The 17,938-nt window shown below is 39.6% G+C and overlaps 1 protein-coding gene across 3 annotated transcripts in view; it reads left to right on the top strand.

Moving 5' to 3' along the window:
* Nucleotides 1-17,938, top strand: part of LOC308299334 (calcium/calmodulin-dependent protein kinase type II subunit beta-like) — a gene marked incomplete at both ends in the record, with an annotated part of 92,783 nt that overhangs the window by 66,248 nt on the left and 8,597 nt on the right. For 2 of the 3 annotated variants that reach the window (XM_080743095.1, XM_080743094.1), the window contains 2 exons: nt 13,738-13,806; nt 16,492-16,530. The exons of the other annotated variant lie outside the window; for it this stretch is intronic. In XM_080743095.1, the coding sequence (XP_080599221.1) occupies nt 13,738-13,806; nt 16,492-16,530 (108 nt within the window). The remainder of the gene's footprint in view (nt 1-13,737; nt 13,807-16,491; nt 16,531-17,938) is intronic. 3 annotated transcript variants of the gene reach the window in all.

Below are 17,938 nucleotides of genomic sequence, written 5' to 3'. Positions count from 1 at the left end.
ATAGGTTATTTATAAAACATTTATTCAAAGTTATTATTTGTTTATGTGGATGTTAGGAAGGAATTTAAAGCTATACTGTGTAAGATGCCCAACTAGTGGTCATTAGCCCTATAGCAAACCGCGGTCGCGTCCGCGTCTTTCGGCCGTTTTTCGTACCTTCAGACCCCCGCGTCTGCCTCCACCTCGCTGAGATCTATCTTTTGAGGGGTCCCTTGTTCCTGTGCGTTCAGTAATTCCAGAGATACGGACTCCTTCACCCTGCCTGGTAGGCGAAATTACCTAGAGAAGGGATGGTACAAACGGGCGACAACAAATATGGCTGCCATAGCGACCCCACTTCAAGATGCGTTGTGATTGGCCGGCAGTTGTATAACCCTCACTGTGATTGGCCGGTAGTGTGATGACGCAATTTTGGCGCGAGATCCGGTCCCCGGCAAGGATCGCAGTTTACATATATAGAGAAGGCTTTACAGGCTGAAATTCACGGAGTGGGTGTTCTAAAACTTTAGCGATTTAACAGTTAGGACAATTTTAAGATTTGTTTTATAAAAAAAGTTACATGGTACAACTTTAACAAAGATCATTAAATTGTAATATTATATTAATAAACTACTAATATGGTATGGAAAGTGTCTTATAAACATCAACAAATTGTTAATAATAATTAAAATGCATTTTGAATCTACTTGGTCCAAATGGGAAGAGTCATCAAAACATTAACCATTCTTAAATAGTGTATTTATTAACAACTGAACAGTGTTTATAAACATCAACACATTCTTAACAATGCATTTATCAACACATTAATATGTATCAATAAGCAGGCAGTTGGTTTAAAGTGGGAACAGTCATCTATAAACATTTAGAAATCCACAACAGCAGCTAAACAGTGTCTTATAAACATCAACTGATTGTTAACAATACATTATTAACATGTTAATAAGCATTATAAGCAGGCAGTTGGTTTAAAGTGGGAACAGTCATCTATAAACATCAACAAATCCACAACAGCAGCTAAACAGAATCTTATAAACATCAACTGATTGTTAACAATACATTATTAACATGTTAATAAGCATTAATAAGCAGGCAGTTGGTTTAAAGTGGGAACAGTCATCTATAAACATTTAGAGATCCACAACAGCAGCTAAAAAGTGTCTTATAAACATCAACTGATTGTTAACAATACATTATTAACATGTTAATATGCATTAATAAGCATTAATAAGCAGGCAGTTGGTTTAAAGTGGGAACAGTCATCTATAAACATCAACAAATCCACAACAGCAGCTAAACAGTGTCTTATAAACATCAACTAATGGTTAACAACACATTATTAACATGTTAATATGCATTAATAAGCAGGCAGTTGGTTTAAAGTGGGAACAGTCATCTATAAACATTCATAAACCCTTTAACAACAACTAAACAGTGTCTTATTAATATCAACAAATTGTTAACAATGCACTTATTAACGATTCGACATTTCACATCTACCTAAAGGGGGGGAACATTGCCAGAATACATTGTTACACAAGTTGATTTACCAATTATCTTACCAGGGAAGGGTTATGTGGGGAAACAACAATCAAATGTGAAAGAATGATGGCATATAAAAACAATGTTTTAACCAAGGAAGCACTTTCATTATTTGTTTTCCCTATAGACCCAACACTGTATTAATTGCCTTACTTTTGTGCAAGTTATCTACTTTAGAATAAACACTACAATATTAAAGGACCACTTCACCAATTTACATCCTTTTTTGTTCATAATACTTGGTCCTAACTAATGCTCATTATGTTATGCTATCATTGGCTGTGAACAGTTCAGACACCGGCCTACTAGTGACATCCCATTCCACGGACGGGACCCTAACGAAGCAATTATGGTCCTAAGGGTCAAATTCGTTCTCCTGCTATACCACTAAAATGTGTAACGCCCTACTGAAGGCCTTAAAGGAGTGCAAATCCCTAATGTGCTTTAAAACGGCCCTGAAAAACCACTTACAGGCGGCAGCTGCTCCAAACTGGTAACAACTATCCTGTCCTAGTGTCCTGGTCTAGTGACTTCCTTTGCAACTAATATAATATCAGTCCAGTTTGTGTACAACTATCAATGTACACTTCTTCCTCCTCCTGCCATCGCTTGAAGGCGAGGAGCCTGAGGAATCTGAGGCGAAGGTGGCAGAGGTCAAGTAGCTGGACTCGGACGGTGACTTGAAAGAGGTTGGAGACTCATTTCTTGGTGCTTCTAGATGCTGCGACAACAAAATAAGAAATGTACGTTAATAGGAGGTTCGGAGTCTTTCGGCATTTTAGACATGTTTTGTTCATAAAGATGTTACAGTTCAGTATTTCTTTCTTTTCTTTTTTTTTCACCGCCACCATGACTCTGATTTGAACATTTTAAACTGGCATTTCTTCCTCTGCCTAGTGGGAATGTGTGTGCAATATTTCACTTGCTTTGCACTCTGTATTCATGATTTGAGGCATTTTGTTCAAAAGGGAGCACTCTTGCAAACTTTGGAAGCCAATCTTAGCCAATCAGGATGGAATTTGAAAAATCTGAAAGACCTGTTTCGTTTAATAACACCGATTGGCGTGATTTTTGGACAAAATCAGTAGAAGTACTGTTCAAAAATTTGTTTTGCACATATCAGCCTCCTGGTGGCGCCATAACAGGCCCATGCCGAAAATTGGGCAGAGGTTCTGCTCTGGCACCCAAGGAGTGTGAGTGCTCAGTTTCGTCCTGGCAGAGAAAATGGATTTGCAAAAATCTGCCTCTTGGTGGCGCTATAACAGCAGAGGTTCAAAGAATTCTTTGTATCTTCACCTATTACAGAGGGGACGGAAGTGCAGCAGGACCATTTTAGTAATACATTTATACTGAAAATTTAAATAATTAATAAATAAATATATATTTTTTTGAATCCAGCAAAAATGTCATGGATCCCCTGCAGTACCTCCGGGCACCCTAGGGGTGGTGGACCCCCTTTTGAGGAACTCTGATTTAAGTCTTGAGAGTATAAAACGAAAACAAATTGGCTTGCTCTTGCTCTCAAGGTCCATTGGGTTACCAACTCTCCTTCATTTAGCTGGGGACCACCTGGAACCCCCTCAAGGACCACTGGTGGTCACCGGACCGCTGGTTGAAAACCACTGTATTAATTCCCATTATACCGTATGTATTCCCCTTTCTATGAATTGAACTATTAATACTTACTCAATAGCAATGTAGTTGTAGCTACTACAGAGCATCACAGTGACTTATCCATTCAAACCAAGTGGTTTTGATGTAGACACATTATGTAAACTAAACAATAAGTGCTTGGCTAGCCTGCTGCAACACCACATTTGATACAGTTAGCTAGATTTAATGGCTTAAATAGCTTCTCATACATTACCACAATGACACAGAGTGCACCAAAGCATGTTTCAACAATAGACACAAAGGTCTCAAACCCCTCATTGTTTTTAAGAAAGATATCTGGGCATAAATAGGAAGCAAAGTAGCTAGCAACAGGAATAGCAACATGCCTGAGGCCTGTATGCTAGCTATGTGTTATCAACACAATTACTTTTCCCTTCAGGTTCACAAACTCAAATGAGAAAAGTTCTTGTTAGCTTACCAAGGGAGATGCATCAAAGACCAATGCTGTGCTGTTCTTGCAGTGAATGAAGGTGAAGAAGAAGAAAAAAAAAAAAGAAAAAAAAAACGTTTTCACTGAGGTAGTGTGCTAACCAAATAATTAGCAAAAACGATTTTGCCTCTTTCTCTCTAAAAGTATCTTTCTTCATAAACCTTCTAGTTCTGTTCAACCAAGGTCACTTCTCAATCAAACATCATCACTTCAGAATTAATTGTGTTCACTCAGAAAGCCATCTCATGTCCCCTCTCATGCAGCAGAAAAACAAGGAAGCATGTCTCTACACTTCCTGGTCCAGAAAGTAAAAAACAGGGCGGTCCTTAGCACCTGATTGGCTAACTCAGCCAACACACAGCAAGCAATGTTCTTAATGGCTCCCCCTGCTAGATTGACTGCTGCTCTCACCAATCACACTCCATGTCATTTTAGCACCAAAATTTAACCCCTGAAATGCCAGTTCAGTTATTGTGCTGAGATGACCTGGTTTTAGATTATTTGTTGGTTTATTTCATCACATACTTAGGTGACTATTAAATATGTTGATGGCCTATTTATTGCGACCGTTAGGTCGCAGTTACTTGCACTCCTATACTATCCAAACCTCCACCGGCTGTCAGTCCGTCCCTCTGTCAGTCAGTCTGTCAGTCACACGTCACACGTCACACTTTTCCCCTGCTCATATCTCCGCAACCGTTGCCCCGATCCATGCCACATTTTGCACACACACTCCTTGCCTGCCAAACCACAACCTCCACCCATCAATTCTCACATGGCCCTCTTCTAGCGCCACCATGAGGCAGATTCTTGCAAAACACATTTTTGGACACTGCTCCGACAATTTTTGCCCTAAAATCACGCAAATCGGTACACAGTATATCTACACTCATGTCATCAACCTGGATCTGTCCCATATAGCGCCACTTTCAGGCTGATTTTTTAAAACATATTTTTGGACACTACTCCTACATATTTTGCCCTAAAATCACGCAAATCGCTACACAGTATGTCTACACTCATGTCATCAACATGGATCTGTCCCATATAGCGCCACCAGCCGATTTTTTTAAACACATTTTTGGACACTGCTCCTACAGATTTTGGCCTAAAACACGCAAATCGGTACACAGTAAGTCTACACTCATGTCATCAACATGGATCTGTCCCATTTAGTGCCACCTTCAGGCCGATTTTTTCAAACACATTTTTGGACACTGCTCCTACAGATTTTGCCCTAAAATCACGCAAATCGGTACACAGTATGTATTCACTCATGTCATCAACATGGATCTGTCCCATATAGCGCCACCATCAGGCCGATTTTTTCAAACACATTTTTGGACACTGCTCCTACAGATTTTGCCCTAAAATCACGCAAATCGGTACACAGTATGTCTTCACTCATGTCATCAACATGGATCTGTTCCATATAGCGCCACCATCAGGCCGATTTTTTCAAACACATTTTTGGACACTGCTCCTACACATTTTGGCCTAAAATCACGCAAATCGGTACAAAGTATGTCTACACTTATCTCATTAACATGGATCTGTCCCATCTAGCGCCACCATCAGGACGATTTTGGAAAAACACATTTTTGGCCTATTTGACCAACGGTCGCTTATCTCCCGATTAGGGAGTCTTACTGGTTTGTTACAGAGTAGGAAAATCAGGTCGCAGTTACTATCAAAACCTCCACCGGCTGTCTGTCTGTCTGCCTGTCAGTCTCGTCACACTTTTCTCCAACTCATATCTCCGCCACCGTTGCCCCTATCCATGCCAAACTTTGCACACACACTCCTTGCCTGCCAAACCACAGCTCGCATTTCTCACATGGCCCTCTTCTAGCGCCACCATGAGGCCCATTCTTGTAAAACACATTTTTGGACACTGCTCCTACAGATTCTGCCCTAAAATCACGCAAAGCGGTACACAGTATCTCTACACTCATGCCATCACACTCATCTGTCCAATCTAGCGCCACCATTAGGCCGATCTTTGCAAAACACATTTTTGGACACTGCTCCTACAGATTTTGCCCAACTTAAAGTCACACAAAGCGGTACACAGTATCTCTACGGTCATGCCATCAACATGCACATTGCTATGACGAAAAAAAAAGTCAAGTTTCCGGATGGGGACCCAAATCAATGGGGGTACATTTATTGTTATCAAATTGTCCATAGCAAGAGTAATCAATAGGAACCACTCCTTTAATACGCCCTAATCATTTATTCCATTTGCCTTCAGCACTTTAAATAAGAACATTTTCTGAAATCCTGCTTAGTCTAAGTAGGTTGTGAATTTCTGAGTACCAGTATTTCTATATTGTACAAAAAGTAAAAGTACTCATTATGCAGAATGTCCCATTTCAAGTTTTCATCTTTCGACATCTTTTGAAAATAGCTGATCTACAAGCTCACAATGGGTCGCATCGCAAGCATGTAGATAAGCTATTTTCAAATGGCCAAAACTGATATGCAGCCTAGCTGAAGTGCATAATGTAAGTTTTGTAATACTTATCTAAATCTACAAAGTAACTAGTAACTTAAGTGTTCAAATAGATGTAATGGAGTAAAAGTACAATATTTGAATCCGAGATGTAGTGGAGTAAAAATAAAAGTGTTGGAAGTTGGAAATACTCTTGTAAAGTACACACATCTCAACATTGTACTTAGCCTACAGTATTTAGGTAAATGTACTTACTTAGTTACTTTACTTGAACCACGGTGTAAGCCAGGATTAAATGACATATGGATAAACAGAGAGAATAACCCATAAGACTCCCTAATGGGGATATAAGCGACCGTCAGATCACATGTACCGCTTTGTGTGATTTTAGGGCAAAATCTGTAGGAGCAGTGTCCAAAAATGTGTTTTGCAAAGATCGGCCTAATGGTGGCGCTAGATTGGACAGATGAGTGTGATGGCATGAGTGTAGAGATACTGTGTACCGCTTTGCGTGATTTTAGGGCAAAATCTGTAGGAGCAGTGTCCAAAAATGTGTTTTACAAGAATGGGCCTCATGGTGGCGCTAGAAGAGGGCCATGTGAGAAATGCGAGCTGTGGTTTGGCAGGCAAGGAGTGTGTGTGCAAAGTTTGGCATGGATAGGGGCAACGGTGGCGGAGATATGAGTTGGAGAAAAGTGTGACGAGACTGACAGGCAGACAGACAGACAGCCGGTGGAGGTTTTGATAGTAACTGCGACCTGATTTTCCTACTCTGTAACAAACCAGTAAGACTCCCTAATCGGGAGATAAGCGACCGTTGGTCAAATAGGCCAAAAATGTGTTTTTCCAAAATCGTCCTGATGGTGGCGCTAGATGGGACAGATCCATGTTGATGAGATAAGTGTAGACATACTTTGTACCGATTCGTGTGATTTTAGGGCAAAATCTGTAGGAGCAGTGTCCAAAAATGTGTTTGAAAAAATCAGCCTGAAGGTGGTGCTATATGGGACAGATCCATGTTGATGAGATGAGTGTAGACATACCGATTTGCGTGATTTTAGGCCAAAATGTGTAGGAGCAGTGTCCAAAAATGTGTTTGAAAATATCGGCCTGATGGTGGCGCTATATGGGACAGATCCATGTTGATGACATGAGTGAAGACATACTGTGTACCGATTTGCGTGATTTTAGGGCAAAATCTGTAGGAGCAGTGTCCAAAAATGTGTTTGAAAAAATCGGCCTGATGGTGGCGCTATATGGGACAGATCCATGTTGATGACATGAGTGAAGACATACTGTGTACCGATTTGCGTGATTTTAGGGCAAAATCTGTAGGAGCAGTGTCCAAAAATGTGTTTTGCAAGAATCTGCCTCATGGTGGCGCTAAAAGAGGGCCATGTGAGAATTGATGGGTGGAGGTTGTGGTTTGGCAGGCAAGGAGTGTGTGTGCAAAATGTGGCATGGATCGGGGCAACGGTTGCGGAGATATGAGCAGGGGAAAAGTGTGACGTGTGACGTGTGACTGACAGACTGACTGACAGAGGGACGGACTGACAGCCGGTGGAGGTTTGGATAGTATAGGAGTGCAAGTAACTGCGACCTAACAGTCGCAATAAATAGGCCATCAACATATTTAATAGTCACCTAAGTATGTGATGAAATAAACCAACAAATAATCTAAAACCAGGTCATCTCAGCACAATAACTGAACTGACATTTCAGGGGTTAAATTTTGGTGCTAAAATGACATGGAGTGTGATTGGTGAGAGCAGCAGTCAATCTAGCAGGGGGAGCCATTAAGAACATTGCTTGCTGTGTGTTGGCTGAGTTAGCCAATCAGGTGCTAAGGACCGCCCTGTTTTTTACTTTCTGGACCAGGAAGTGTAGAGACATGCTTCCTTGATTTTCTGCTGCATGAGAGGGGACATGAGATGGCTTTCTGAGTGAACACAATTAATTCTGAAGTGATGATGTTTGATTGAGAAGTGACTTTGATTGAACAGAACTAGAAGGTTTATGAAGAAAGATACTTTTAGAGAGAAAGAAGCAAAATCGTTTTTGCTAATTATTTGGTTAGCACACTACCTCAGTGAAAACGTTTTTTTTTTCTTTTTTTTTTTCTTCTTCTTCTTCACCTTTATTCACTGCAAGAACAGCACAGCATTGGTCTTTGATGCATCTCCCTTGGTAAGCTAACAAGAACTTTTCTCATTTGAGTTTGTGAACCTGAAGGGAAAAGTAATTGTGTTGATAACACATAGCTAGCATACAGGCCTCAGGCATGTTGCTATTCCTGTTGCTAGCTACTTTGCTTCCTATTTATGCCCAGATATCTTTCTTAAAAACAATGAGGGGTTTGAGACCTTTGTGTCTATTGTTGAACATGCTTTGGTGCACTCTGTGTCATTGTGGTAATGTATGAGAAGCTATTTAAGCCATTAAATCTAACTAACTGTATCAAATGTGGTGTTGCAGCAGGCTAGCCAAGCACTTATTGTTTAGTTTACATAATGTGTCTACATCAAAACCACTTGGTTTGAATGGATTAAGTCACTGTGATGCTCTGTAGTAGCTACAACTACATTGCTATTGAGTAAGTATTAATAGTTCAATTCATAGAAAGGGGAATACATACGGTATAATGGGAATTAATACAGTGGTTTTCAACCAGCGGTCCGGGGACCACCAGTGGTCCTTGAGGGGGTTCCAGGTGGTCCCCAGCTAAATGAAGGAGAGTTGGTAACCCAATGGACCTTGAGAGCAAGAGCAAGCCAATTTGTTTTCGTTTTATACTCTCAAGACTTAAATCAGAGTTCCTCAACAGGGGGTCCACCACCCCTAGGGTGCCCGGAGGTACTGCAGGGGGTCCATGACATTTTTGCTGGATTCAAAAAATATATATTTATTTATTAATTATTTAAATTTTCAGTATAAATGTATTACTAAAATGGTCCTGCTGCACTTCCGTCCCCTCTGTAATAGGTGAAGATACAAAGAATTCTTTGAACCTCTGCTGTTATAGCGCCACCAAGAGGCAGATTTTTGCAAATCCATTTTCTCTGCCAGGACAAAACTGAGCACTCACACTCCTTGGGTGCCAGAGCAGAACCTCTGCCCAATTTTCGGCATGGGCCTGTTATGGCGCCACCAGGAGGCTGATGTGTGCAAAACAAATTTTTGAACAGTACTTCTACTGATTTTGTCCAAAAATCACGCCAATCGGTGTTATTAAACGAAACAGGTCTTTCAGATTTTTCAAATTCCATCCTGATTGGCTAAGATTGGCTTCCAAAGTTTGCAAGAGTGCTCCCTTTTGAACAAAATGCCTCAAATCATGAATACAGAGTGCAAAGCAAGTGAAATATTGCACACACATTCCCACTAGGCAGAGGAAGAAATGCCAGTTTAAAATGTTCAAATCAGCGTCATGGTGGCGGTGAAAAAAAAAGAAAAGAAAGAAATACTGAACTGTAACATCTTTATGAACAAAACATGTCTAAAATGCCGAAAGACTCCGAACCTCCTATTAACGTACATTTCTTATTTTGTTGTCGCAGCATCTAGAAGCACCAAGAAATGAGTCTCCAACCTCTTTCAAGTCACCGTCCGAGTCCAGCTACTTGACCTCTGCCACCTTCGCCTCAGATTCCTCAGGCTCCTCGCCTTCAAGCGATGGCAGGAGGAGGAAGAAGTGTACATTGATAGTTGTACACAAACTGGACTGATATTATATTAGTTGCAAAGGAAGTCACTAGACCAGGACACTAGGACAGGATAGTTGTTACCAGTTTGGAGCAGCTGCTGCCTGTAAGTGGTTTTTCAGGGCCGTTTTAAAGCACGTTAGGGATTTGCACTCCTTTAAGGCCTTCAGTAGGGCATTCCACATTTTAGTGGTATAGCAGGAGAACGAATTTGACCCTTAGGACCATAATTGCTTCGTTAGGGTCCCGTCCGTGGAATGGGATGTCACTAGTAGGCCGTTGTCTGAACTGTTCACAGCCAATGATAGCATAACATAATGAGCATTAGTTAGGACCAAGTATTATGAACAAAAAAAGGGTGTAAATTGGTGAAGTGGTCCTTTAATATTGCAGTGTTTATTCTAAAGTAGAGAACTTGCACAAAAGTAAGGCAATTAATACAGTGTTGGGTCTATAGGGAAAACAAATAATGAAAGTGCTTCCTTGGTTAAAACATTTTTTTATATGCCATCATTCTTTCACATTTGATTGTTGTTTCCCCACATAACCCTTCCCTGGTAAGATAATTGGTAAATCAACTTGTGTAACAATGTATTCTGGCAATGTTCCCCCCCTTTAGGTAGATGTGAAATGTCGAATCGTTAATAAGTGCATTGTTAACAATTTATTGATGTTAATAAGACACTGTTTAGTTGTTGTTAAAGGGTTTATGAATGTTTATAGATGACTGTTCCCACTTTAAACCAACTGCCTGCTTATTAATGCATATTAACATGTTAATAATGTGTTGTTAACCATTAGTTGATGTTTATAAGACACTGTTTAGCTGCTGTTGTGGATGTGTTGATGTTTATAGATGACTGTTCCCACTTTAAACCAACTGCCTGCTTATTAATGCTTATTAATGCATATTAACATGTTAATAATGTATTGTTAACAATCAGTTGATGTTTATAAGACACTGTTTAGCTGCTGTTGTGGATTTGTAAATGTTTATAGATGACTGTTCCCACTTTAAACCAACTGCCTGCTTATTAATGCTTATTAATGCATATTAACATGTTAATAATGTATTGTTAACAATCAGTTGATGTTTATAAGACACTGTTTAGCTGCTGTTGTGGATTTGTAAATGTTTATAGATGACTGTTCCCACAACTGCCTGCTTATTAATGCATATTAACATGTTAATAATGTGTTGTTAACCATTAGTTGATGTTTATAAGACACTGTTTAGCTGCTGTTGTGGATTTGTTGATGTTTATATATGACTGTTCCCACTTTAAACCAACTGCCTGCTTATTAATGCATATTAACATGTTAATAATGTATTGTTAACAATTAGTTGATGTTTAAAAGACACTGTTTAGCTGCTGTTGTGAATTTGTAAATGTTTATAGATGACTGTTCCCACTTTAAACCAACTGATGCTTATTAACATGTCAATAATGTATTGTTAACAACCAGTTGATGTTCATAAAACACTGTTTAGCTGCTGTTGTGGATTTGTTAATGTTTATAGATGACTGTTCCCACTTTAAACCAACTGCCTGCTTATTGATACATATTAATGTGTTGATAAATGCATTGTTAAGAATTTGTTGATGTTTATACACACTGTTCAGTTGTTAATAAATACACTATTTAAGAGTGGTTAATGTTTTGATGACTCTTCCCATTTGGACCAAGTAGATTCAAAATGCATTTTAATTATTATTAACAATTTGTTGATGTTTATAAGACACTTTCCATACCATATTAGTAGTTTATTAATATAATATTACAATTTAATGATCTTTGTTCAATTCCTTCCTAACATCCACATAAACAAATAATAACTTTTAATAAATGTTTTATAAATAACCTATTAACAGTTAATACATGTCTTTTAAACATCTTCACTTTTAATACATTTTTTGTAAAGTTCCTTAGTAACGTTTATAAGCCGATAATAAGGTTAATAAATGCCTTATAAATGTCTTATTAACAGTTAATATATGTCTTATAAACATCTTCTTAACTGATAATAAATGACTGTTAACATGCTTAAAAACATTTATAAACTAAAAATACGGTTAATAATTGTCTTATAATAGCCTATTAACAGTTAATAAATGTCTTATAAACATCTTCTTCACTGTTCATAAATAGTTTATTAAACTCCTTACAAGCATTTATAAATATGTTAATAAATGTTTGTTAACATCTTATAAACTGTTAATAGATGTTTATTAACAGTACCTTAGTTTAAAGTGCTACCTAGCTTTCTTATAATGTTAATGGGCTCCTCATAATATGCGTATTGTACAATTATTTCATTGCGTTGTCTTGACTCTTGACTCTAGTGGACTGATAGGGGATAGAGTCCTGAGTCCCTTAGTCAGAGACCGAGTAAAATCATGGGCGAGACCAAGACGAGACCGAGTCAATAAAAATTTGGACTCCAGTCCTGACTCAAGACGAGTCATTGACTTGAGTACTACAACACTACTAATTGGAACTGTAACCATAATAATGGCAGGCCGTTGGAGAAGAATCTGAGATACATCCATTTTCCTGATTTTCAAAACATTGGTCTGGACTAAACAGACGTAATTTCCAGCTGCATCATGGGAATTGTAGTCTTTGCATCACTCACTGGTGTGGGAGACCGCAGTCTACGGTAAACCACCAGAAAAACTGTTTGTCGACTTATCAAGTCGTCCATGGCAGTGAATATGTTAAACGCCCAGGGTACTAAAAAGATTTTGCGTCTATTAAATGCCCAGGGGCTACTATTTGGAAATATATACGGGTATCCAAAAAAAAAAGAAAAAAAGGATTCCTACAGGCCTGGAATTTCAGCATTTTAGGGGCAAGGCCACTTGGCCTTTGGTGTTTTTTTTAGGGCACAAAGGCCAAATGTCAGGGCAGGCAAGGCCATTAACACATCGGACGCCCACGTGGTGTCAACGCGCCAAACTCTTTGATGTTTACGTGCGCCCACGACGCGTTCGACACGTTGTACAGTAAACTATACTGTACTGTAGCTACTGCACTTGGCTACCGCGGTGATGAAACAAACTCCATTTCCCAACATGCAGCGCGCAATTACGTCACCCGGACGTGCTGTCTATCTCGTTGACTTCCTGTTTAGCGGCTGCACAAAAATGCTGTTTTCTCCGGATTCTCTTCCTTTTTCCATTTTTTCTCAAAACGGCAGCCTCTTCTACCGGCCATAACACAAACACTGTGGCTTAGAATTGATAAAAAACGGTCCTGACTGAAAGAAAAGATTTTCGCGAAATAAACAGGACATACTCGGATTACATTTACTCGGATTACTTTTCTCGCCAGTACTCTCGCCGGTAGGTAAAATGACGTGTTGCCATGGGCACCAGCAAATTAAAACGTCAAAACCACGTGGGCGTTTAATGTGTTAAATAAAACTCAATTTTAGTCCATTGAAAGAATTTGTTGAATTTAAGGGTGATGATAACCTAATCTGCAGTGAAATAGATAAATGATGATATTTACTATCTGATCCATGCTCAGCCCTGCACCAATCAAAGTCACTGGATTGGTTTAATGATTTAAAGACTCTGGGGAGTTAAGATTTCAGAATCTTAACAAAAATCACTGGTGTCAACATGAAAAGAAAGAGACACCGGTGTCTACTGTCTGCAAGAGAGAGAGGAGAAAGTGCTACAGTCAGCTGGGGCATTAAGGCCACTGTGGCCTCAGGCCATGCCTTTGGTTTGAGGGGCACAATGCCAAACTGAGGGGCAACGGCAACCATGGCCTCCATGAAATTCCTGCCCTGCCTGTACATAGTTCTGTTTTTTTCCACTTTTCCACAGCTATGACAGATCCAACGACACCTTGTCCCTGTTTCTGTCGCCTTCTAATTTAACCCTCTGTGTTCTATTTTAACCCTTTGTGTGTTCTCTTGCACACAGCCACAGTCAAACAGCATGAAAAGCAGCACCGTCACCAGTGCCAAAGGCGCCGCCCCTGCTGCCGCCCTGGTACCGTATGCACTATGCACTGCATGCACCGCATGCATGCATTCCCACCAATGCATCCCCACCAATGCATCCCCACCAATGCATCACACCAATGCATCCCCACCAATGCATCCCCATGCACCAATGCATCTCATGTCTAAATGTGTCATGTCTCAGTCATACTTAGGCTGCATTCACACTAAAGAGTGATATACTCTTTACTTGTCCTAGGGGAATGAGGGGGGAGAGTGGAATCCAATGTATTCCCTTCTATGGAAGTCACATGGTTTCATGCCTCTATCAAGCCTCTTGGGGTTGGGCGTTGTCGCTTTAAGCCAAGAGGCTCTGAAGAGGCATGAAACCATGTGGCTTCCATAGAAGGGAATGATTTGGATTCCACTCTCCCTCCTCATTCCCCTAGGACAAGGAGAAGGGCAGGTGACTTTACTGTGTGTAGGAAGCCTTAAAGGTAGGGTAAGTGTCAGTTTCAGTTTTCATGTAGGTGAGAGGCGGGGGCCTTCCTCCAATCATGATCACTCAGTTATGGTGGTCCTTGAAAATAAAATAAATTAGAGAACCACTGTCCTGGTCTCCTAATGTGTCGTAGTAAATAGTAAATCGGTGTCGAACATATTCTGAAGAAAACCTGGAAACTTGACATTCAGTAAATGGATCTTATGACCAAATAAAACATTATAATGGTGTGTAAATACAAAATAAGCAAGCACAAGACTTGACACGGACACATTAGTCAGTGTGTGTGGACACATTGATGACCCCTGGATCTGTCTACAGCGTTTAGAGAGTGTGTGAGAGAGAGAGAGCATGTAAGTTTGTGCATGCATGGGTTATGCCTAATTATGCGTACATATTTAATTGCGCGGTGGTGTCGCATGCCGGAAATAGCTGATCTACAGCAGTGGTTCTCAAACTCATGTCAAGGACCCCCAAAATGATAGCTCTTTGGCCACGGACCCCCCATCTGAAAAGGATTTTTGACAGGGACCCCCAGGAAGAGAAAATTCATGCAAAAATAATAATCACAATTATTCAGCAATTTCCAAACATTGTTTATAGTAACCAAAGATTTAAAAAACAGCTGATTTGCTGCGCTGTGAGCTTGTAGATCTGCTATTTTGGAATATTACTTTTGCTAGGGACCCCCTGGAGCAAAATGTCACCTTTGATGTTAAGACATAATCTATCCACTGCATACCATAATACACATCCTCGTTCCAAGCCTTTGCATTTCCCAGGTCCCAACCTAGTGCAGAGCGTGTCTATAGGGGCAGGACTGCCATGTTTCGCACGGAAACAATCTTTTTCAACCAATCACAACACTTGGTGCACAGAGAATGTAAACAGATTTACATTCGCGGAGGCTCAATATAATTTCCTTTCGGTTACCTTCGCCAAATTCCGGTATTCTCTGTTTAGTAGGGATGGCACGATAAGTGATATTGTCGTTTATCGTGATAAAAAAACACTCACGACAATCGTGGAGATTTAATTTATTGTGAAACCGTCCTCCGTCATGCACTGGGATCAATTCACCTTTTATTTGCCGAGCTGCATATCCGGTACCATTTAAACCCTCTATTGGTAAAATGAACTTATAATATACGTACTTGACATCTCTTTGCCAAAAAATAGCCGACCTACAGGCTCACAACACGTTGCGTTGCAATGTTGTGAGCTTGTAGATCTGCTATTTTTTTGGCAAATGTTCTGACCCAGGATAAGGGATGTTGGGGATATTTTGATTATCGCGATAATATCGTAACTCGTGATTTCTTTGGTCACAATAATCGTGATATGAAATTTTCATATCGTTACCATCCCTACCATTTAGACACTCAACCGGCTATAGGTCTTACCCCAGAGTCCCATAACAAGAACTAATAGGAATGTTGATTGTGAAAGATTGTTTTTTTGGTAAAGCTCACAGGAATGATTTTGCTGTGGAGACTCTTCCACAAGCATCGCCGTTAAGTGTTTCTAATGTGTACTGTACTCTAACGGTTACAACAGGCCTTTCTGTATTCTGCTAATTGCCTTTGCCATTCTACCATCCACAACTTCATAATCACGTCATCTCAAACCCATATCTGTGTCTCGTTTTCATTACACTATGTCCTTTTTTGGTCCTGTTTTTGTACTATAATGTCCATCCATTCAGTGTTAATTTCGTAAACTAAAACTGTTGCGAAAAATGTTTGTTGTTTGTTTTTTCCACTACTACGAAAATTAAAAAAAGACAAAATAAAAACTAAGCTATATGTGGACTAAAACTAAGACCAAATAAAAGTAAATATATTGACAAATAAAATGTCAGGGAAGGACTGGTGGAGAAGAGCTCCAGTCGAACAAGACTAGTCATTTTATGTTTCAGGTGTCGTGCTCTGAAAATAGCCGATCTACAAGTGTTGTGTTTGCGAGCTTGTAGATCGGCTATTTTCAGCATGCAAAATCTGGCATTTATGACGCATCGAAATCAACTGTTGATTTAGTCGACCAAAATCTTATATTTAGTCGACTAAAACTAGACTAAAAGTAAAACATTTGAGATGTTTAATTGTGACTAAAACTAAACTATATTTTATTCAAATGACTAATGACTCAAATCAAAATTAGCTGTCAAAATGTTTGTCTGTTTGTCTGTCTGTCTGTCTGTCTGTCTGTCTGACTTCTCATTAACCCCTGTAGGAACCACAGACTACAGTTATCCATAAACCAGTGGTCAAGGTACCTTTTACGGTTCTACCTACCTAACATTTCCATAATTGAGTACCTAAGACGAATAACAGTCCATGTCACAAGTCCATATTTGAATTCTTTTGAATATAGATATTTTTTTGATTTACCAGACTGTAAACCACAAAAGTCATTTTAATAAGTTAAATTGTTAATGCACTCCCCCCTCATTTTATTCAATTGTCTGTTTTAATGTTATCTGCTCCCTTTGTCTGCTGAATATTGCTTGTGCGGACTTATACTGTTGTTCCACAAACTGTTGGAGATATACTGTTTTTCCACTTTCCATAAGTATTATGTCTTATAATTCCTAATATAGTTAAGCGAGTTAAGTTAAGTAAAAAAAATCGAATTCAACAAAATGAGGGGGGAGTACATTAAGAATTTAACAGATTAAAAACTTCTAGTTTATGGTTTACAGTCTGGTAAATGGAAAAAAGAGAAAAAAAAATCTATATCCAAAATGTTAAAATACAGATTTTCGTCTCAGTTACTCAATTATCTTCTCCCGGTCATTTATCCATCTTTATGTCCACTCTTTCTTTATTTCTGTGTAGATTAAAGGAATAGTTCACCCCCCAAAAATAGAAAATACAACATTTTCGGGGTGTGCTACTCCTTTAAGCTGTTTGGAGAAGGTCTATTTTAACGGTGTGGCTTTGTAGTAGGCGGGATGGGGACCCCCCCACCCCACCCTGACAGGCTTTTGGAATTGTAGGAGTCGAGGCATTACATTTAGTTTGATTCGATTTCTCAGATAAATGTTGTGAAAATAGCTGATAATAGCTGAAAATAGCTATCCCCCCCTGGGGGGTCCCGACCCACAGGTTGAGAACCACTGTGACATAGATGACTGACATCACAGACCGACTACAGGAAGATACAACATCAACATGTGGGAGCCACGCCCTTATTAGACCCCGCCTTCTTTTGATGTATTTTATCCAGAACGTCTGTATTTCTTCAGATGTGTTGATCTACTGTCGTCCGTTGGTTTCTGTGAACGTGTGACAGACTTAAAGGACAAAACCACTTTGGTAGAGGTTTGGGTCGAGTAGTATACTGTATGCCCTGATGAAGATATCGTCGTTGTCGGAAACCTTGTATGTCCAAAACCGTTTGTTTTGCATTTTTAATTTTAAAAAGGATTTAAAATAGTGAAAACAGCCGATCTAGATCTGCTGTTTTCACTACTTTTGTGCAACAGCCTTGTACGATGAAGCAGGGCTTTACTTTGCGCAAGTGAAACTTGGAGATACAAGGTTTCCACCCGACAACGACGATATGCTAGGATTGAAGCGTTGACCAGTGTGCTGACTCTGTTCTTTTTTTATGATACTTTTGTTTGTTTTGCAGCTGGACCATGGATGTGCGTGCACTAACTAGTAGCACTACCTTC

This window comes from Nannobrachium achirus (genome assembly GCF_963921795.1).
Source record: "Nannobrachium achirus genome assembly, chromosome: 15".
NCBI lineage: Eukaryota > Metazoa > Chordata > Actinopteri > Myctophiformes > Myctophidae > Nannobrachium > Nannobrachium achirus.
Note: the sequence above shows the minus strand (reverse complement) of the source record. Positions and strands in the feature narration are given on the sequence as shown.